This window comes from Suillus subaureus (assembly GCF_016647635.1).
Source record: "Suillus subaureus strain MN1 chromosome Unknown BJ212scaffold_203, whole genome shotgun sequence".
Classification (NCBI taxonomy): Eukaryota; Fungi; Basidiomycota; class Agaricomycetes; order Boletales; family Suillaceae; genus Suillus; species Suillus subaureus.
The window spans coordinates 454-23,385 of NW_024538759.1; the positions used below are offsets into that span (position 1 = coordinate 454).

General features: G+C 47.4%; 3 protein-coding genes across 3 annotated transcripts; 1 reads left to right on the forward strand and 2 right to left on the reverse strand.

Moving 5' to 3' along the window:
- Positions 1–1,835: 1,835 nt before the first annotated feature.
- On the reverse strand, positions 1,836–2,378 carry BJ212DRAFT_1488885 (uncharacterized protein; the record flags this gene model as incomplete). The annotated part of the gene is made up of 3 exons (XM_041341387.1): positions 1,836–1,908; positions 1,962–2,221; positions 2,277–2,378. The coding sequence occupies 3 exons, from the start codon at positions 2,376–2,378 to the stop codon at positions 1,836–1,838; spliced, it is 435 nt and encodes a 144-aa protein (XP_041185514.1).
- Positions 2,379–14,187: 11,809 nt separating this feature from the next.
- BJ212DRAFT_354339 (uncharacterized protein) lies at positions 14,188–15,104 on the reverse strand. Its single transcript, XM_041342997.1, has 2 exons — positions 14,938–15,104; positions 14,188–14,881 (listed from the first exon to the last, which is right to left on the reverse strand). Exons 1-2 carry the CDS (start codon positions 14,944–14,946, stop codon positions 14,561–14,563), a joined length of 330 nt encoding a protein of 109 aa, XP_041185515.1. The 5' UTR covers positions 14,947–15,104; the 3' UTR covers positions 14,188–14,560.
- Positions 15,105–18,928: 3,824 nt separating this feature from the next.
- On the forward strand, positions 18,929–19,773 carry BJ212DRAFT_1405313 (uncharacterized protein). The gene is made up of 5 exons (XM_041337403.1): positions 18,929–19,180; positions 19,239–19,371; positions 19,430–19,609; positions 19,669–19,701; positions 19,754–19,773. The coding sequence occupies exons 1-3, from the start codon at positions 19,098–19,100 to the stop codon at positions 19,487–19,489; spliced, it is 276 nt and encodes a 91-aa protein (XP_041185516.1). The 5' UTR covers positions 18,929–19,097; the 3' UTR covers positions 19,490–19,609; positions 19,669–19,701; positions 19,754–19,773.
- Positions 19,774–22,932: the final 3,159 nt, after the last annotated feature.

Sequence of the window (22,932 nt, forward strand, 5' to 3'; positions counted from 1 at the left end):
ATGCAGGTAGATGTCAGAGGCTACCAGAAGCCCTACCAGATGATATGGGTGTGTTAGAACACTTCTAACATGGAACTATGGAGTTTACGTTAGCACAGATTTGATGATCGAGGCAAAAGACAAGGAACAAGCAGTCCTTCATTTATATCGTCTATACAATCTACAGCCCGTTATTCATGGTGCGTGCCATGTGAAGTTCATCTTTTGATATCTTATGAAAATCACCCAGCATCACTTCGACCACCCGCTAACATTCAAACTAAAGAAACCAAGGGCCCCAAGTCTCACAGAAAGACCGGCTCCAACAAGGATTCTTTTGAAGGAGCACTCGCACTAGACGCCGATGCCAACCTTGATGCCCTTGAGTTGGGTGTTGGCACAGAAGAATGAACATGACTACCTACGAATCGTAATCTCGGGAGAATTCTGTCGAGTAATTTTCCCTGTTGCAGTTGAGCACACCATCATCCACTGGCACGCTGTTGGTTTCCTATTGTATAGTGTTGATGTTCAGAAATCGTGCAGTATGTTGGCATTAATATCTGTCAGCAGCCTGAGGAGAGTATCGCCTCCTAGTGCTATGTAGTGATCCGCATCATTGCGTTAATGCACCATGTTACACAAAAATGTTGTTGCATACGCCGTCACAGTTTCTACATATTCAGTTTGAAAGACAGTCATCCACTGATCATCTGGGATTATTCTAAGGCCAGCTTGAGGGCCATGATGATTATTGTGTGGGATTACCAATATACCCGAGCACAACTAAGTTAATCAGCTCTACAAATGTTCAAGAATTTCTAAATTCGCGCCCGCACTTTGACCCAAGCCACCATCGCTGTCAGGCAGGGCAAACACGACACGAGTTTTCTTCTTCTTCTTCTTCATCTTCTAAAGCCACCCTCGCATATAATGAACCGTTGCGGACTCAGAAATCTCCAATGGCAGCTTGGGACTGCGTAGCATCAAACAGAACCTCACGGGACGCCTAGTACATTAGTACATTGGCATTCTGGAGTTGACATCGTTACTAACGGACCTTGACATATACATACAATTCATGCCTAATTCCAACCTATAAAACGTCAAGAACAAGTCATCTCGTCTGCAATTTACCCCCAGATCAGCAACGAGTTTCGTTTATCTGTTAAACACACGCTCGGATATGAACCTGCATTTCATCCTGACCGATTGAGCGCTCACACTTGTGAATCTCGATCCTTGAAGTTCTCCGATGGGTCAGCTTGTGATTGCGTAGGCCCAGCGCTGAATGCAATCGTGTTCTGAAATAGAATTATAATTTACATACAGCTATTTAAATGCATGGTGCTCACCAAAGCAAAGGTACAGCTCTGGGTATCGCTTCTTGAGGCCCTGTCCCGAAGGAGCAACCGACGATTCAACCTGTATGACATCGGTAAGTTTCGTTGTCGGTTTATCATCTGTTCGTTTGGCAACTGACGAGGCTAACAAGGTGTTCCCTACGACTGCACCATACGTTGGTCAATATATCTAATGAGGAGTATTCCGTATCATTACCATCAGGCCACAGTAACCATAACCCAATCCACGAAACTGCGTCATTTCAGCTGTGGTAGAAAGCGGGATATTAGCCCACTCACAGGACTGCTGTTTCAGGTTTGGAAACTTGGGAGACTGGTTAGAGAATGCTCCACTTAGGGGAAGATGTCGATGATGAAGTCCTCACCCACGTTGCCAATGTAAGGGCCAGCAAACTAACGAATTGTTCATGAGAAGTCTTGTAAGCCATAAAAGAGTCTAATACCTAGTGACTAGACCAGTTTCTATGTAGAGGCAATGTTAGGAGGTGGCAATCATCCGATGGAGTCGCTTCCTAATATCTCACCGATTGTCCATTTAATCAACAGGTCGATCATCGTAACCGTGCTATGGCAGATGTAAGAAATAACAACTTGGGGTGAGATGATGAATATGCACACCCTCCAATCCCAGAGTCTCGTTCCTTCTTTAAGCTCCAGGCGATTCCAGCGGTGGTGATCAAGTCACAGGCTGCACGTGCGACGAAAGAGAGCTCAACCAGCAGCATTTGATTATTTCCAAAATCCACGAGGTCCGTCATGGAAATTGCCTTTGCTGTGACAACGAATGTGGAAATTTGTGCAATCAGGGAGAGCATTTGGCAAAGAATGGGCAAGAAAGCATTTCTAGTCAACCTCCAAAGTCGAAAGGCGTAAAATGACTAATATTACTCGTAAACACTCAATAATGAATATATACATATGGAAACCACTTACCTGCACAATAAATACTGTCAAACCGCTCAACGGAACGGCGAGGTCTGCCGCTAGAGGAAGCACGGTGAGTTGAGATGGGTCACCATAGGTGCTGACAGTCATCGTCCACAACATCGATATTACACAAACAAAGTGGCCTAGCTGAATCAGGCTGCAGAGTCTGTGTTGGTATTCGGAGGAATCGAGTCAAACATGGGACGCACATGACTGCGGACACCTGACCGTATGGAGCGAACAATCAGACCAACAATGAAGTGTGTAGTTGATCGACTTACACTTGCTTTTAGGGCGAGGTGATCGCTCCTGAATCTTGCAAAATACAGGTAGGACTGGCAGGCAAGGCAGCCGAATAACGCAGCGCTCAACAGCCCACAGACTTGGATCGGTCCGATGACCAGCCTTGGATTGAAATCGCTCGCTCGCTTGAAGCTATTCATCGTGCGTACACTAAGTTTTGCAAGGTTATAAAAAATAGTCTGACCATTCAGATGCATCTGGCTTACGAAAGCGTTAATTAGTTGTGGATACGAGGGACGGTCGAAGGTTGCGCCCGCCAGAGCTGAAGAAAGTACAGAAACGCAGCTTCTTTGGCAGGATATATCAGTGCGAATGCGTGATATAGCACCTGCGTCGGAGGCAAATGCTGGCAATCAATATAAACAAAACATAGCTTTCGCTGCGCGGTAATAAAACTGATGGCCCGTACTTGATCGCAGTGCGATGCAAGATGGAAATTTATAGGTATGGAGCGCACATGACTGCAGATAATACCGGCGCCCACCTAGTCGTATTATTATAAGCAACAACATCAATCAACAATGCATTGTGCAATTGATCAACTCGGACTCACAATTGCTTTTAGGCCGAGGTGATCGCTCGTGAATCTTGCAAAATACGAATAGGGCAACCGCTCAGAAGCTCACCGACTTGGACCGTTCCACTTGGCCCGATGGCCGAGCCTTTCCGATTCATAGCAGCCCCATGACCGCCTGTGCCGTTCAGCTCTAGTAGTGATAGGTTCTGAAGTTTGCCCAGGACTAGTACGTGTTCGGAGTGATTGACGGGCTTTCACTGGAATGTAAAGATCGCATATCCTTTACGCACCACGCTTCAAAACAAAGGCGCTCGAACACGTGACTCACGGATGTTACTCTTCGCATCAGATCTTCTCCATTTTCTTTCATTATCTTACTTTGTGCTCAGATTCCACGATTCCCTTGCTTTGACCGTTCACCATAGCTCCTTATTCTCATTCTGGCCTAGTTAATTACTCGAAAAACGTATATACAGCCCATGTACACTCATACCTATAGAGAAATCCAGAGAAAATGCAGCAGAACAGCAGAATCTCATGCGCTGATTCCCCGCTCCAAAGCACACTCCAACGAAAGTCTCAAGTCTCACAAACGTCTCGTCTTGTCATTTTCCTGCTATCTAACTATACGTCTTATTTCGTCGTCGTCTCGTTCACTTTCCCCTTTGAACTCATAGTCAGCCTTACAGGAACTAATCACAGGCCATTGAAATTGTTCGCCAGCCTTACTATAGAGAACAGTGCGTTTGAACTTTGACCTTCAGAAACACCGAAGCATGTTCGCAGCATGACAATATCCAATATCATCAGAACAAATGTCAACAAAGTTCGTATACACAGCCATCATCACCTAGCTACGCGATTGGGATTGATCTCCGATGTTCTAGATATATTGTGCGTTGAAGATTGATGTATTGCTGGAGGCTACCTTTTGTAGCATGAATCTAGATAATTAGTAAGCTGGACGGTGCACCAAGGTGTGCACCGCTCGTACTTCCATACGGTCCTCTATGCCCAACCAGGATTATACTCTTGTGATATGCTCGGCCTTGGAGATGTCATGCTAACTCGGACGGTACGCTGTGTCCAGAAAGCCAACCGTAGCCAACTTGAAGTAGCCAAGGACTCGCACCGGCACGAGTGTCGAAAATACAAGGCATCAGGAATTGGATTGTGACGGTTGGACACCCCTTGGCAGACTCGGAAAATTCAAGCGGAGTCAGCCACACGCGGAGGTCACGGTGGAGTTTCTGGAGAGCGAGGGCGGAAATGCGGTTTAGTTGTTGTGTACTGTTGTGTCAAGTTGAGTCTATAGTACTCGGGTCTCGAGTCAAGTCCCTGTGGAGCATGCACAATGCGCATCTCTGCCTCCGCCTATAGACTCTGTCAGATGCTTGATCATCTGTACCTTCAATGAGGCCGTTTGACTGTGATGATGATTGCCTGAGACATATGCATCCAACTTTCACGAATCGCTGGAGTCGTGCGCTGTAATACATCCTTCAAGTGGTACTCAGGTGAGCCCGCAGCCTCAGGCCACCTACTGGATCCGACATTATTATCGATGAACCTTAACGCAGAGCGCATGCCTGAAAGTCAACCTACAAAATGTGAAGAGTAAATCATCTCATCGTACATTCGCCCCATAATCAGCAACGAGTTTCATCATTTGTTGAACACATGCTCGCGTATGAACTATCGCAGGCATGGAAACCTACATTTGTTCCCGATCCATTGAGCGTTCTGCTTCTTGGAATGCTTCAACGCCCCAGTTTTCGAGGTTCGCCAGTAGGTCTGTTTGTGATTGGATACATCCAGTTCTGAACACAATCGTGTTCTGAAATAGAATTAGGCTTTACATGCAGTTGATAAAATGATACTTGCCAAACAACTACCACGACTCTGGGCAGAGACAATCCGAGTTTCTCGAAGGAGTAATCGCCGATTTAACCTGTGTGTTGTATCGGTAAGTTCGTCGTATTTCTTATTTGTCAAGTCCGTCCAGCGACTGACGAGGCTAACAAGGAGTTCCCTATGACTGTACGATGCACGGGTCAATATGTTAAATTTGAAGTATTCCATATCATTACCATTAGGCAACATCAACCATGCTCCAAACCACACAACTGCGTCATTTTAGCTGTGACAGAATGTGGTACAAACACTGAGTCTCACAGTTCTGCTTCAGGACTAGAAACTTGAGCTAGTTAGACAATGCTTCATTTTGGGCAAGATATGGGTGATGAGGTCCTTACCAACACTGCCACTATAACGGCCATCAAACTAACAGATCATTGATAGAAACATCTTATGAAACAGCTAAATACCTGGTAGCCAGACCAGTCTCTGTGTGGACGTAACGTTAAAAGGGCATCCCATGAAGGCACTTTCTATCTTACCGATTGTCCAATAAATCAACCGGTCGATCGTCGTGGTCGTCACGCTATGACAAATGTAAGGAATGGTAGACGAGATTATGTCAGTTGCACTTACTCTCCGATGTCAGAGCCTCGATTCTTTTTTAAGCTCCAGACTATGCCACTGGTGGTGATCACGTCACAAGCTGCGCGTGCGATGAGAGAGAGCGCAATCAGCAGGAGTCGATTGTCTTCAAAAGTCGTGAGGTCCGTCATAGAAAACGCGTACGATGAGAGAATGAGCGTAGAAGTTTGTGCAGTCACAGAGATGATCTCGCAAAGAGTGGGTAAGAAGATATTTCGAGTCAACTTCCAAAGTCGAAACGCGTAAAATGACTGACATTGCCCATAAGCAACATAGAATGGAATGTGTTCGAAACCGCTTACCTGCACAATGAATGCTGTGAAAGCGCTCAATGGTATGGCCAGGTCTGCCGCTAGAGGAAGCACTCTGAGTTGTGATGGATCGCCATAGGTGCTAACAGTCATTGCCCACAATATTGATATTATGCAGATAAAGTGACCTAGCTGAACGAAGCTAGGGAGTGTGTCACTGTTTGAAGGCCCCAAGGCAAACAAGGGACATACATGACTGCAGAGACCTAATCATATAGTGTGATCAATAAAATCAACGATGGGTTGTACAGTTGACTGACTCACAGCTGCTTTCAGGGTGAGGTGATCGTTCGGGAATCTTGCAAAATACACGTAGGACTGGCAAAAAAGACAACCGAATAGTGCAGCACTCAAAAGCCCACCGACTTGGATCGGCCCAATGACCAGCCTTGCATCGAAATCATTGGTTGAGCGTCCGAAATTATTCATCATGCCCGCACTGAATTATGCAAGATTATAGGAGACAGTCTGATCATTGTATATAACTTACAAAAATGTTCAGTACTAGATGAAGATGTGAGGGACCAAACGAAATAGCACGAAGGGTCCGTGTGAAGATATAGACGGTACTTGCGAAGTGGAGCAATCACTGAAGCAGGTTCAGAGGACAATAATTAGAATGAAGTTGATACGTACCTATATACCCATGACTTCTGCTGTGTGATCATGAATCCTGTCCAATTGTGCTTGTGGTGCATTCACACTAGTGGCTATTTTGGTGCAAAGAGATATTTGCAGGACGAATTTAGAATTATTAATACGCTGAGTGATGAGAGTAGCACGTGCGCACCGTGCATCACGATATACTCGGAGATGTACAAGTCACTTGACATTGGTATGAACTTGATCATTTTCGGTGTACATCGTGCGTGTGTTATCAGATCGATCAAAAGCCGTCCGTACAGACGAATCATAACAGCACAGCCTAGTTTGATGGCTGCGAACATATTGAATATCAGCTAGCCAGTGTTGAGCTTGCACAGCCCGGAGCTTCGCAGTTGCTTGATAGGTTTCATAAAACACGTATCCTTGATGGTTTGATGGGTAAAGATGCTTCGAGCCATAACGTCATCGAAATATAATTTGTAGCAAGTAGGCCAGGTTTAAAAGTGTCTGCAGGTGCCTGTAGTGTCCGCTTCAATTACACTGCACGCGTCAAATGGCCAGCTTGAAGCAGCTCGGACTCACATGGTGTCGAGAATAAGTACTTCCTATTACTGGTACAAGCCTACTCTCCCTGGCAGTAGTTGAACCCCCGTTCTGGACTAGCTGGATTCCAGAACGTTTGGTGACTTCTGATGGTGATAACAACGATTGGATTACACTTGCGGTTCGAGTGCCGGCATCAAGAAATATTGTGAGCTCTGTCGAGTGCATCGGTCACGGTAAGTAGGACGAGAAGTTCTGTGTCGATCGAGTATTCGAATTCATTGTCCTCGACAGTGGGCCGTGTGGTCGACTCGCGTTCAAGTTCAAGTTAAGTTACCGATGCAGTATACGTGCCAAAATGGGAAGTACGACTTGCGGCTATCAGTATGTAACTTACTTGGGTGCCTTGAGCAAAAATTGAAAAAGTAACCTGCACTCCTCAGCCCAAGAGCATCCACATCTAACGTTCAGGAATTAATATTAGTGTACTGTAACACATCCTTCAGGTGAACATTGCTCGCAGACTCAGGATGTCTCGTGGATCCGTACATTGGAAAAGATATCGTCATGGACCCACGCATGCTTAATGTGAGCATACACCGCCCGATACTCAGCAACGAGTTTCGTCGTCTACATATGGACCACCGCAGGCTTGGAAACCTGCCCGTATTACTGGTCGGTCGAACCTTCTGCTTCTTGGAACATTTCAACGTCTTGGTTCCTGAAGTTCTCTAGTGGGTCTGCTTGTGATTGCGTAGCTCCGGCTCTGAAGATAATCGTGTTCTGAAACAGAATTAGAATTCCCATGCAGGTATTTAGAAGGTGCTCACAAAATCGCCACAAATCTGGACATCGCCCCTCCAACTCTCCCGAAGAAGTAACCGCCGATTTAACCTGTATGTCACATCGGTAAAGTTCATTGTGTTTGTCATTTGTCGAGCCCGTTTGGCGACTGACGAGGCCAACAAAGAGTTCCCCACAACTGCACAGCGTTCGGATCAATATATTAATTTTTGAGGTATTCTGTATCATTACCATTAGGCCACATAAACCATACTCCAAACCACACGTCTACGTCATTTCAGCTGCAGTAGAGTGCAGGGTACCAGCATGCTCACAGTTCTGCTTCACGACTAGAAACTTGAAGCTAGTGAAGGAATGCTCCGGAAGATATAGGTGGTGAAGCTCTTACCCACGTCGCCAATGCAATGGCCATCAGACTAATGAATCGTTAGTGGAAACACATTATAAAGCCATACAATAACTAAATACCTGGTGATCAGCCCAGTTTCTGTGTAGAGATAATGTTAAAAGCGCATCCATCCGATGAAGATGCTGCCTATCTTACCAATTGTCCACAAAACCAACTGGTCAATCATCATCGCCATGCTATGAATCATAACAGATGTAAGCTGACATGAGAAATGAGTGGTGAACAGTCATACTCCCTGATGCCAGAGCATCGTTTTTTTCTTAAACTCCAAACGGTGCCAGCGGCGGTGACCATGTCGCAGGCTGCGCGTACGATAAAAAGAATCGCCATCAGTAAAAAAAAATTAAAAGTCTCCAAAAGCCATGAGGTCCGTTGTCGAGGTCGCCGTTACCGCGAGAATTAGTGTCAAAATCTGTGCACCCATGGCGAGTATCCCGCAAAGAATGGGTATTAAAACATTTCTTGTGAACTTCCAAAGTCGAAATATGTAAAACAACTGATGTTACCCGTAAGCACCCAATAGTGAAAATACCAAGCTGGAAATCACTTACCTGCACAATGAATACCGTAAATCCGCTCAACGGAATAGCTACGACTATCGCTACAGGAAGCGCCATGAGTTGAGAGGGGTCACCATAACTGCTGACAGTCATTGTCCACAATGTTGATATTATGCAGACGAAGTGGCCCCGCTGAAGCAAGCTATAAAACACACCAATATTTAAACAATGGAGGAACCAAATCAAACATGAAGCGCACGTGACTGCGGATACCTAACCGTACGAAGCGATCATTAAAATCAACAGTGAATTATACAATCGACCGACTCACAGTTACTTTAAGGGCGAAGTGATCACTTGTGAATCTTGCGAAATACATGAAGGACTGGCAAGCAAGGCAACCGAACAGTACGGCACTCAAGAGCCCACAGACTTGAGTCGGACCGATGACCAGCCTTAGATCGAAATTGTTCGCCGAGCCTTCTAAGCTATTTGTTGTACCCATACTAAGTTACGCAAGGCTATAGGGAACAGTCCGATCGTTGTGTCTGGCCTTGATAAAAGTGGTGATTGGTGAGGAGCCTGTTGGAGTTCACGGAAAGGTCAAGGCTGTGCCCACCACAGCTACAGAGGGACAGAGATGCGGCATCTCTATGGGTGGTGTTTGAGTACATATAGTAATGCGCTTTGAGCTTAAGTCGCCGAAGCGTTCTTGCAGGAAGCGATATTTGATGATTAGGATAGAGTTCATCGAATCGGAAATGGTTCTCAAAGGTGCCCGGCCTGTGTTTCACTTTCAATGCGCTACGCTCGGAGACGCATAACTCGTGATCAGAGTTGTCTGTACGGCTCAACCAAATTGTTAGGTCGCCAAAGCATTGAACTCGTGGAGTGGTGACCTACTTGATGGATGAGCATGAGATAGACGTCCAAAGTTCGAAGTTGACAGGGTAAATCCAGTCCATTCAAGCTTCATCTTCTGCGCGCCGCGCCATATGGCGAACCTGAGCTCGCACGGTGTCACGGTCCGTCCTCGGGGGATGGACAGGAATCGAGTTGTGGGCAGCGAGATGGATGGCACCCTCTCAAGTACGACCATCCCTGTCAGTCACTGTCAGTCATACGACCGAATGACTCGATGAGTCCCTGGCAAGTCTCCGTTACATAAAAAAATTTATAGTCTACTCGCATGATGAGTTGGTCAACTTGAAGATAGGCTATTTCAGGAACCCCTTTGTTACGGGTTCTGCCGAAGGTCCATACAGTAGGCACGCGTCAGGTCGGTATGTAATTGCAAGCTCTTTGTCTCATGACCATTTGGACTGAATACTTTTCTTTGACTAGCTTGAATCGTTCAACGCCTTTCAACCTATTGACTACCTTTGTCTACCAGCGACACGACTGCAATCTTTTTCAGATCAGTACGCACAGATAATCTCTCCGAGTTCTTACCATTGTCATATCAGTGTTGCAGGTATATATAAGCGTACCAATTGATCGTTATCAATTCTAACAACACCATGTCCGAGTCGATTTTCGGCTCTCCATCTCACCTCTTAACTGCCGAGTTTGCACCTGAGTCAGCGCAGACTGGCAATGAGGTCCGTATGCCGGCCCCTGTTCACCAACCACCACCTAGTTTTACAGATATCCAATTCGGTATCATCGGAAAACCGCCCAATTTACTCAGTCGCATTTCTGCGCCAGATCCGGGCCAAATGTCCTTTTGTTCTCCCTCACCAGCAACGTTGCATCTTCCACCTCCAGTAACCCGTGCCCCAGTTCCAAATTTGCGAAAGCTGGCTGAGCGGATTCAAATGGATCATTCACAACTCAACTCATCCGCAAAATCCCAAAATCTTCATCCAACACGTGAATTGCCCCCTGCACCACGGATAAAGCGCAACCGTTACGTTCCTGCAAACCCTCATTTAATTCCTCCAATCGAGGTTCTCCCGACTACTTCCGAGTCAAACATGTTGCAAATGCAAACCCCCGCAAATGCTGCCGCCAACGAAGTCAGAGAGGCATTAACACCCGAACTCGTCTACCCCGGCTCATTTCTTGTAACTCCGACCACTGAACAATCCAATCGTGACATTTCCTCATCGTCCCATCCGTCTGGGTCGCCAAAACTACATTCTTCCACAGGATTCTTTCCTCAACTAACCCAGAGTTCACCCTCGTCGACGCTACCAGCATCTCTTCCTTCGAATTCTAAAATGACTGGTACCAGCTCAAGCCAAGTTCCAGACGTTGTGCAGCCTGAAACATCTCAAGAGCAAGTCGCACAAGACTCATTGTCCGCTTTACATGCCAGGCTTCTAGAAAAGAACGAAGCTTTATCCCTTGCCCTTCCTACACCGCTTCTCAGGACCCCATCCCCATTTGCACCGCCTTCGAATATACTCGAGTTAGCTGCTGGGCTTCGTAATGAAACGAATGAGGAGGAGTTTGGCGTCATTGTTCTTCGACATCCGTACCCTCAGAGCAGTTCCACCTCAAACGGTCCCTTGGATCAAGAAATGTTACCAGCTGATGATGGTAACGCTCTTGCCCTGACAAGTTCGCGACCTTCCAATATACCAACCTCGCAGAACACCCACATTGAGCCATTGGTCGAAGCCATGAAGGAGCTCCTATTCATTGCCGAGGGTGCCGCCAAACAGCAGCGCGATGCGAACCAAGTATTTGATGCAGAGCGCATGGACTTCGATGCGCGCCGAAAGGCGTTCGATGAACACATGCTCGCGAGGGAGGCGGAATACAATTCTCAGATGCGAACGTTGCAGAAGCAGCGGGAGGAGTTGCGCACCAGGGAGGAGAGACTTGTGGCGCTGGAGGAGGAATCACGACTCCGAGCGGAAACACAGCGCGCTCGAGATGCTCAACGCCGTGCACAAGACGATCAGCGAAAGTTGGAGGACGAGTCAAGACGGACGGCCATCCAGGAAGAAATTACCGAAGCGATGAAGCTTCTCGAAGACGTAAAAGCTGAGAAGACACAGTGGGAAGCAGAGAAAGAGCGTACCGAGAGAGACAGGGCTCTGGCTCAAAATAATGCATCGCCCCTCCAGCTTTCTGCTGATATCGAGCCTCGTGTTGAGAAGGAGGATGGTATGACTGAAGAAGAGATTAAGGCGGTCGATAACCATAACAACTCTTTGGTTTACCAACACAAGTTAACCGAGAATCTGAAAAAGCAAATCGCCTGGACTCGTCAATCTTGCGGTACACTCCAGCATTTGAAGGAGACGCGTTTGCAGGCCGCTGAAGCAGAGCGTCGGCGGGTCGAAGAGGAAGCAAAGAAGCAAAGGGTCCAGGCCGAAGAGGCTGAAAAGCGGGCTGATGAAGAACAAAAACTGCGACACAGAGAGCTCCTCGCTCAGCAGACCGCTCTGGAAAAGGCTGTTCGCGTCCGTGCTGGGCGTGCTGGACACTTGGTGATTTCCACGACCGATGGTGGTAACATAGAAGGTATGAATGTGGAGGTAGAGGTCGATGAATTAGCATCACCGCTCGAACGTACTGTCCTGTTGCCGGGTCAAAAAGGCAGCGCACCAAAGAAGCCTGCTTCGCGAGCAAAGAAGACCTCTCATTCTCAGGGAACTTCCGGCAACGTTATGCTTGGCGCACTGTCAACCTCGGATGGTCCCCCTTCATCATCAATGTCAACACCCACATCATCATCAACTGCCCCAGCCTCCTATAAGACACCCTCGTTTGTGTCGGCTTCTACTGACGTCGGGAGACGAGTGATTACAGATGCACCTTTGTTTTCGACTCAATTGGCTTCTGAGTTCTCTCTGCATTCGTCCGTCTCTCCCCTATCAAATGAGCCACTGCCGAGTTCCAAAAAGATCGCGTTGCCCAGTACTCCCAAGTCACGTACCATCCTCGGTAGCGATACCAACAAGTGGACTGAATGGACTGTTGGTCAACAGGCGAATGTCTCACCAGCTCAGAGAGACGCGAATTTGCGACACATCAAGAAGAATAGACGCGTCGAGAAGAGTGCTGCTGGAGATCGGAGCGTAAAGCGACCTGACGACTCGCTTCCTATCAAGATGATAAAAACAGAAGAAGTGGTGGTCGAGGAGTCGCGTGATCAAGAACAGACTAGCAGTCTCCCTGAGGAAGGAGCATCCGCCCGATCTGCGGATGTCATAGTTCACATTCCAAACGACAATCTGCCGTTCAAAATTTCGAACATCAATGCTTCTCAAACGAACGATATCCCTCAAACTTCCGTCGAACTCGTCATCGGTCAAGTGCCAAGTGCATTTTTGCGCTCCAATGCTCGAGTTGGTTCAGCAGGTACATCAGGGTCTGTGACAGGGCCCGCACCAATTCGAAACAGCCCAGATCCCTGGGTCATGGATGCCTCTGTGGCCCGTCAGCAATGGACTCCAGATGCCATATCCCCTCATTCTGAGTCATCGGAATCTGTCTCTCATTACGATCCCAACCAACGCTCTCGACAGAACTCTCAGATTAGCGGACAAACTAGATCCCCGGAACCCTCGGGTTTCGTCCGCAGTAATGGTACCAGCGGCGAGTCTCGTAGTCAGCGTCAGCAGTGGGCTCCTCGTTATCCGGACCACTATTCCCCCCCTCCTACATCTGCGACGTCATCTCATCATCGGCACCTCGAACAGAACGAGGCCAGAGCTTACAGGCTCCCCATTCCTCCCCGTCCAATTTCGCCGATGAACAGTGGCAGAAAGAGGCCGGCGGAGCACGACAATGAAGATGAGAATCGTGATCGCCGTCGACCACGAGGCGATCATTATGTACCAGAACGAGACTATCGGAATCCTCGTGGACTTGCCCGTCGCTCCCCTGTTGCAGAAACGGAGTGGCGAAGGGGTCGTTCTACCTCACCAGAGTTGCGCAGCTCAATTCACGATCGACTACGGTCACCCTCACCCTCCCGTCAAATTAGGCCGTACAGTGACCGGGATGCACTTGATAAGCGTGGGCGGCATGAGGGCAGTTACAGGCCGGATTACACCAACGCTGCAGATGTCCGGCGTCCCTCCGATTCGGGATACAGCAAGGAAGAGCGTTCCACTCGCCGTGAAGAGCGCGATCCTCGTGGCGACGAGCCCTCACTTCTAGGGCGACTTTCAGTAGGTTCTCTGCGTAGGGCCTGAAGTAAGGAGCTAACACATTTCTAGACACCAGGAGGACGTGGAAACACCAACCGCGGTTGGGGGCGCAGTAAAGGTGACATTGAGAGAGGAAGAGGTAGTGCCAGTAGCCGAGGTCGCCCACAACAGCCATTGCCACCGAGGCCCTTGGAGGAACGCATCGCGAAATAGGGAAACCTGGTATTCGTAAGGTTTGATCTTTTCTCTCAAGTTTATCCCTTCATGTCTTGCAGTCGTCTCATGTTCTCTATGCTATATGCCATTTTTTTCGTGTTTGTCTAGTGTTGCCGAGGCGAAACGAATCGAGATGGAAAATTCTGGTAAATCAACACAGTTCAGACTAACGAGTTGAAACGAAGCGTACCTCATTCAACTCGTGATGCGGAAACGAGTTCGGGAGTGATACAAACAGGTAGTCCAACCAATGAGAAGCTAGGGATTCTGCATGCCGACAACGATGATTATTTGCAAAATACTAGTACACGACCAGCAGATATACTCGTTACAATCAATGTCCCTTACATTCTGAGCAACTCGTCAAGCTCGCGAAGAACGCCAGCAGCCATTAGCTCGTCAACTGCTCTGGGAGTCTCAGGTCCAGATATTGTGTAGTCCTGCTCATCAGCCACCAGGTCCTCTAAATTAAGGCGGTCTTGCTTGCACATAAACTTCGGGACTTGTAGTGCTTCCAGTGTGGTCGGAGATAAGTTGCTGCGCCGTAGAGTGCATATCTCTTTGCTGGATGACAATATGCGCTTGGAAGGCGCAGATAAAGCTTGAGCAGGCAGGACATTCATAGTAACGCGGAAATGTACATTCTCTGCTAACATGATGCTTGTTAATCCTATGAATTTCAGAGAATATATCACATACCTCCCAGGAACGAACGAGCCAATTATACCGAAGGCAGTTACTACACAAGGAGGGTAGAACTAGCAATACAGTGGGACGAGTTCTGGGAACCTGGGACAAAGCACGATGAGTATGATCACATGACCCGTCCTGGAACGGACCCTAACCCTATTCATTATGATCACGTGGAATAGGATTAGTGGGGGCAGGAGGTGGGGAAAAGAGACAAGGCGTGAATGAGCAACGCGTCCTCATCTGTAGCATTTGATCTAAGGTGTCAGTTGACCGACTGCTTCTCCGCCCATGTGAAAGTCAGGCACAAGCCCATCAGATAAGAAATAGTTGAATCAAACGCTGAAATTGATACACTATGAACTAGTATAATTAGGTAGCCTGATCGTGATATGGATGCGATGAGGACATTCAGGCGCCTGAACCATAGGAACCCGTACCAAGTCTTTCATATTAAAATCACAAGGCCGCCCATGTGAAATGCACTATCAGGGGCGAGAAGAACAGGTTTCATGATGTGGATGCCGATGACATTGAGGTCAGCAATCCCAGAACCAAGCAGTCGCAGTAGCAAAGGACATGCCAACATCCCGTATATCGAAAGGAAATGCCTCTGCGGAGTACGGGGGGTGCGGCAGTGAAGGTAGGGGAGAGCGGACGGAACCCGTGTGTTCAAATGGGGCTGAAAATTCGGCAGATGCTAGTGATTTCGATTCGAAATGTACTTGATGATCAATTATCACCGTAGGTTCGTGCTCTACATGCGTCTCTGCAGGTTCTTGCTCCACAAGGTCCTCAGTACACGTACTTCTCAGAGGAGACGTGGCTCCATCGGTGTAGGTGTTCATGGAATCGATAAACGTCGTAGAAAAATATCGTCCCTGCCATCAAGAATCTCCGTTGGTTCCTGTGAAAGAGGGCTGTCTTCTGGGTCCTGGACTCCTAGACATGACGCCTCAGATTTTGGCTGTGAAGGTAAACACACAGACGAACCTTTTAGGGAGGTTGGCAGAGGGCGAGGATCCAGTCTCTGCTGAAGGAAATAGGGCTGTGAGCGCTGCGGCGACGGCCTTTCATCTCGAAAGAGGGAATCTGCAGGTGTTTATTCGCGGGAGTCTTCAGTGCGGAGATCTTCATACTGGTCCAGGTAATCAGCATTGAGGCATGTCAGATCCGAGGGAGTTGGTTGGCGTAGCTCAGAGAGAACAGGTTCAGGCTGCACGCTGTATTTTGAGTCTACAAGTTGTTCTGGACGGCACTCATGTGGGCAGGCGTCTCGCGTATCTGTTGGCTTGGGTGTGTCGTTTGGCGTGAGCGTGGATGAAGCGTTATAATTAGACGAACCTGGAGTTGATGAGGTGGAAGGTAAGGTCAACGTAGGGGTGAAATGTGCATGTGATGGAGCAGAGTTGCATTTTGAGTCGAGTGAACAGGATGCAGATAGAATGAAGGTGTGCAGGTTTGTGAATTGGATTGGTAGATGAGGGCGGGATGGGGTTTAATAATGAGTTTGAGAAGGCGCGGAGTGACGTGGTCACGTTTTGACCAGGACTATCCCGTCTTGGTTGTCCGTCCAAGACCTGGAGTTCGAGTCGTTCGCCCTGCTAACACTTTCCTCAAGCGGAGTTTTAGGAGATGGGGTTGGCAGCGGCGATGAAATATCAGGCCCGTTTATGGGGTCCGTGGCATACAAGGTAGCCACTTAGCGAGAGGAAACATTGGCTATCACAGGAGACGAGACATGATTAAAAACACCAGGGGACATCATAGAGTCCGGAGAAGCTCTAATAGACTATGTACTCCCGGGTGAGCTGGAATTGCGCTGAACACTGTGGGTATATACGCTTGCGAGCGAGGAATGCCGAAGTACGATGAGCCCCACAGTCCAAGTGCCTGTCGTTAATTTGTAGGTGATCAGTCCTACTCGTTAGTATTCAACTGCAGTACTCATGCGCATGATCAGTTCTATATCAAGGTCTGACTACAGGGGACTCATTCAACATGGTGAACTTATAAATGACGGCCATAAAGCTCCAACTGTACAGTTCCCATTTCACATCTTGTGAATCATCCTGAGCCTAACTAGTGTCGATGAATCAGACAAAGCGGACTCCCCACCAATCCCTAAAGCATACATTTACATCATGGTTCAACATCCCCGAGCGACTGGCGAGCCTGTGCCGGTCTTAACCTCTCCGCACTCCTGCATGACGGATTTTGCAACCCAGTACCTCATCATCGTATATTCTATAGTTGAGAAGGGCTGGCTTGCGCTTCTTGTAGCCCTTTCTTTCATCATCATCTCAACAAATCTGTCAGGCGAGCTCCTCATAGACGTTCTTAGCAGCTATCAAGCTTTTGACGAATGTTGCGCGACGCATTGTTCAACTTGCTTTCCAATTTTGCGATACCTTCGTGAGTAGTGTCCAGTCGGGAGCCCTACGTTGAACCTCCGATGCTCCAAACGTCAGCTTTCTTTACAGGTTGACGGCACCTATCCGAGTTCCAGGGGACTTTTCGAGTGAAATCTAGCATGTCTCAAAGTGTTGGTATCTTTTGCCCTCTTCCTCGCAGCAGCCTAGGAGAGAGCTGGCATGGCATTATGGAAACTTTACAGAACGCGGACTATATTTTGAACGTCAAAGCGTCGCAAGCATCTACCAACCTGCGGATAAGCACACCCATGACACCCAGTCAATCCGTGTCAGTGATGAGCTCTGCTGAACAGGGGAAAACGGCTCGTCACCCCCTTATGAATATTCAGGTAGCGTGCTTACATTCACTCAGTCATTGACGGGCGGAAGGACCAACTGATCATTGCACTTCCACGCACAATGTCTCTAGGCTAGGGCAACTCCATGTCAATTGATATAGAGACTCGGCTTGCGCATTGACCCCAACCTTAAAATTAAAGCAAACTCTCATTTAGAGATTGTACATTTGTGCGGGTGAGTTCTGATGAGCACTGGAGGAAGGGTAACCTTCTGACCAGATCTTTCTTGCCCAGTACGAGGTGCCTTACATCTCGGCATCGGATCAGCATGTTGCTGTAATTTGCTGTGGTCAACTGAATTACATCCTCGAGTGTCACCTTAACGACAGCAAACGTTATGGTGACCTGCGTAACTTAACACTGTTACTTACTCTCATTTCATGTGCAACAGACGGGCTAGATCCATCTTCTTAGCCCATCGAGTACAAGCGATTACTGATTCCAATTATAACGGACCTTTGGAATATTGTTGGGCGTGTAGGCACACGAAGGCGCTGGGGCATCACTGAACGCGCCCCCGACCACATCTGACAGATCACATTTGTGGAGTTGGAACTCGAGGCTGATGTTAGGACGGACGATGCTGTTCATGCTAGTGGCTCCGACTGATTGGACTAACCTGCCTTCGTCTGTTGTATCTTTCTATACATGTTAAGTGGATTCTGATTGATGAGCCAATGAAATTCACACCCCCCGCCATCAAAATTCATTGGCCTAACTATCAAATTCTATTGTTTTAATTTTCTGGTGATCCGTTGAAATTCATGCATCAAATCATTAAGATCCAGTATTATGCAAATTGAGGCTCATGGGTACAACACTCAAACCGCTGAAATTGATTGGTTCAACTTCCCACACCAGCACTGGATGTAAGAGAACTGACACTTAGCAAAGGCCGTCACAGTATATGGAATTCTGATCGTCAGGGAAGAACCACAGTGTCCAGGTTATCTGCCAAGGTATCATGATAGGCTGTGTATAATGTTTCAAGGAATTGATACCGACAGGCATCTGATTATCGCCGGACGGATACACGTGCACTGTGCTCGTCGGATTTCTTGTGTCCTAGTAAGATGGCTGGATCAGTAGTCACTGGGGCTATATTGGGTGATTTTCTGCAGCATCTAGAATCCTAGATTTTGATCCAAAAGTCGGGGTATCGTCTCGTACCTCGTCGCAATCCAGAAATGCTTTCCAAACTACGGACCAATTAATGTATCTATATTTCACAAAAGGCATGTGGTTTGGAAGGTTCATACGGGTTCATCAACGTTCATCAATATCCATTGATCGCTTCGGGAGGTCCCGATCTATTCCCGCGGTCATACTTACTTACATTTGACTTACGTGAACATTTTTAGAACCGGAGTTTCCTCGAGTCGCTCTTTATAAATTTCCACAACGTTAGCCATGCCCGGCCATCTGGATTAATCTGTTCTTTCTTGTAAGACTCCTATAGATAAGGCTCTTTTGTACAACCGCTCCGCCTCCCCGCTTTCTCTGTGAGACTGCCCTTGTCACTACGCATGTCAATCGTGTTCTATGGCAGGGAGTTGGATACGACGAATGTATGTACTTTTACCCGCATCTGTACTAATCACTGGCAGCGTGTACATGAACTTGAGGTTGTATTTTTTCTCTCGTAAGAGGTCAGAGAACGTTGCTGAAGCGCTGACCTTTAAGGGAATGTCTGCCACGAGGTCTTCAAACCTGTGTTGGATTAATGAAAGTGTCACATCAGTGGGTTGGCCCGCAGTACGTCCAACACTGCCCTGCGATTCACTCCCACTTTGACTCCGCATCGGTACTGTTCTCTGGATGCATATTCCCTTCCTCCTTTAGTTCATGCTGAAATACTTACTTCGGTCAATCAGATATCATCCATTAAACGTCACTTCGGCAACTCAAGCACTGGATGGTGGTATATCAGCTGAATCACGGATACGATCGTCATATATCCACCAAGTTCGCCGCCGCTCCTTCACTCCCATCCTCCAACAGTATGACCCTAGTCTCGGATATCAACTCCCATTATATTTTCGGCTACTTTACAGGTTCGTGGAAAGACATACGGATGATGACAATTTGATTAACCTTGACCGCGGTTGCACAGTTGCCGCCTCTGTTGGGATAATCTACGATTGGGGTGAGCAAGTCTGAGTATAAAAGAACCGCTGACATCCTTATGGTATTCTCAGCGCTTACCTTTGGACAAGAGGTAGGTCGATTCATTCCTGGGGTAGCCATCTCGCTGAGAATGATTTAATAGGTCGAACTGTTCTGGGTGAGTAGATTCCGACATCAAAAGAATGACGTAAAATTATATCTAATCGGCAGCAGAGGCGACGCTGGTCCTTGATGACCATTCTGTATCTCAGTGTATGTAGCTTATATTTAAATATACTTAGCAAGTCACACTGACGTGAACACATCCTAGGTACGCTATGTTGGAATAGTATATGTTATGTATGTCTGAAAGGCTAGAAAATTGGCATTGTACTCATCAGCGATCTCTCACAATCAGCCTCAAGATGCTGAGTATGCCACCTCACATTCACCGTGTTTGTTTCTTCTGACTGGTGATATACAGTCAATGTTCCGACAATTTCAATCACAGATTCGGTGAGTGTTCTGCACCGATGGTTTCCATTCCCACTTAAGCAATTAAACTACCATGTAGGGGTGAGTGAGATTCTCAAACAACTTGGTTCAATATAATAACTGCTACAGTTGTGAGTCTATTTTGAGCGTGTGATCCTCCGAGGCTAATAACTAATGTTGCTGGATTTTTCAGGCCGTATCATGTATGTTACTTTGGAAAGCACGAATGAGGTTGTAAATGTAATGCTGGGTGGTGAGCGATGCACCTCTGTGATATTGACTTCACCATGACATCAAGCAAGTCATCATGATCGCTCGGCTGAATGCCATGTATCAGCGATCCAGAAAGGTGCTGGTATTTCTCGTTGTCATCTTTCTGGCCATTAGAATCGCCAACGCAGTGATGGCCGCGATATCCATGATGCATATTCCAGTGGGTAAGCTTTAATCGCGGACGAAATACTTGGTCGCATCCGGCTTATTGACAAATACCAGAGGAAGTCGTTCTCTCCGGCACCTATGAATGCAAGATCGGCTACGTGGGAGATACTATACTTCTGTATACCATCACTTGGATACTCGCCATTGCATGGGAGGTCCTTCTGCTGTATCTCGCAGTCCGAATTGCTGTGAAGCACTTGCGTGAACTGCGACAACACTCACCGAGTAGTATTTTCAGGGACTGTTTCACGGTGCTAATGAAAACTCACGTGAGTTACTTTGCGAGGTGAGTTCATAATGTGAAGGCGGTTCTCTTTTCCGCTGAAATTCTGCACGTGCCAGCTTTCTTGCAGTTTCTTGTTTCTACGTCGGGTTTTCTTCTCCGACGCTCTCAGCGGTATGCTGATTTGTCGTCGACCTCTGGATGCAGCCATAATTCATTATTTCCATTAGAACCTAGATTCCCTGGAAACTGAGGTTTTTCTTGGTTTCGCTCAAATCTTTCAATTCGTGCAGTTGTTTGTGCTGGGACCACGCCTGGTCCTTAGCGTTCGGGAATATCGTGCTGAGCTCCTAGCCGACTCCGATACAACAATCGCTATGGTTCCGATTACCTTCCAGAAGCACGTCCGTGTATCAACTAGCAGCAGTGTGTGACATTGGAGATGCTCGATGTGATTAATTTACGATGAGTGGTGTTGGATGTACAACGTCGTTTTCTCCTTACTTCTCTCATTTGTCATCACGGACCTTTACGTAAACCACCTTATAAGCTCTACCTCAGCAGTTCTTCTCGGACGCTGAGGTATGTTTCTCGTCTATCATGCACGCCGGCTCTCTCTTATATAAATTAATTTTCCACTAGACTTCGTCTTTAGTTTCACCTTCAATAAGCGGGTAGTGTGTAGGGAGAGAATTTGTTTTGATTTATTCCAAGTCTTGTCGTGGTACAATCGTGATTTACGTAAGCCATTATGAAGTGGTGCCTGGACCAAGACGGGCGCGCTTCGGAGTATCCAACTTGATCAACACCACTTGTCACTCCAACGACCTCTTCGGAGTGATATCACTAAGTACCATGAGCTGGACAGGGTCTGTTTCCCATCTCGATGTAGCTCACTGAGGTCTGATATCCACTAGGTTCAAGAAGTCGCTGAATAGGGCGGGTACCACGGTAGGAACACATCTTCGATCCTACGCGGAGCACCCATGACTCGTTTCAACCATTCAGGTCTTACAAAAGACCGGACAGATCGAACGCACGATAGACCGTGAATTTGCGGATGAAGAGGCCAAGTACAGAGCGTACGTGCATCCGCAGTCCGTCTCCTTGTTATTTGACTTGGTCCAGCTTCGAGAAGGAGTGTCAGGCGTTACAGAGGGACGCCAAGCAATATCAGGATGCCATGCGCTGTAAGTTATCTGGCCTCGTTATGTCATGCAACATGTTGAAATAGTGCCGCAGCGATGACAACCACACAGGCGCGGTTAGCTGAGACCGTCGAGACTTTCTACGGCGCTGCAGATCGCACATCAGATGGTGCTATGGCAAGTCATGCTTTCACGAGTGCAGTGGAGGAGCTCGATAGCGGTATTCAAAGGGAACTTGTAAGTGATACTTGCTTCTGTTGATTCCATTTATTTATTATCTTCTATAGGAAGGTCCTTATCGCACGACCATCATGGAACCCCTCGGAAAGATGAACGCATACTTCCCCGTTGTTAACGAGCATATCACCAAACGGAATAAGAAGGTGATGCTCCTTGCTCTTGATCGGTGGCCTCAGCGACTCGACTAAACGGTTTCTTAGCTCCTGGACTTCGACGCTGCACGTAGCAAACTACGAAAGACGATCGAGAAACCGAGTGAAGATCCTACAAAGCTTCCAAAAGCACAACAAGAACACGACGATGCGAAAGAGGTTTTCGAGCTCATGAACGATCAACTCATCTCGGAGCTCCCGCAGCTCTTGGATCTGCGTATACCGTATTTTGATCCCAGTTTTGAGGCTATGATTCGCATGCAATGTAAGTTTGCTGAGGAAGGATATGAGAAGATGAGCGCTGTACAGAGGTGAGTTGGGGGTTTGGGAAATGATGGGCGGGGATCTGACTTATGCTATGATCAGGTATTTTGCAGACAATGTGCGGGATGATTATGCTGCAGGTCAGCTGGATGCACAGGTATAATCAGCTGTTACGAGTATGTTCTTTGCTCATCGGTGGTGGTTAGGTCGAGGCGGTCTTACAGGAAATGAGAGAATTATCTATCTGCGGGGCGAACTGATCCCTGCGCATCATCTCATGTATACTACCTATTGTTCAAGTAGAGTTT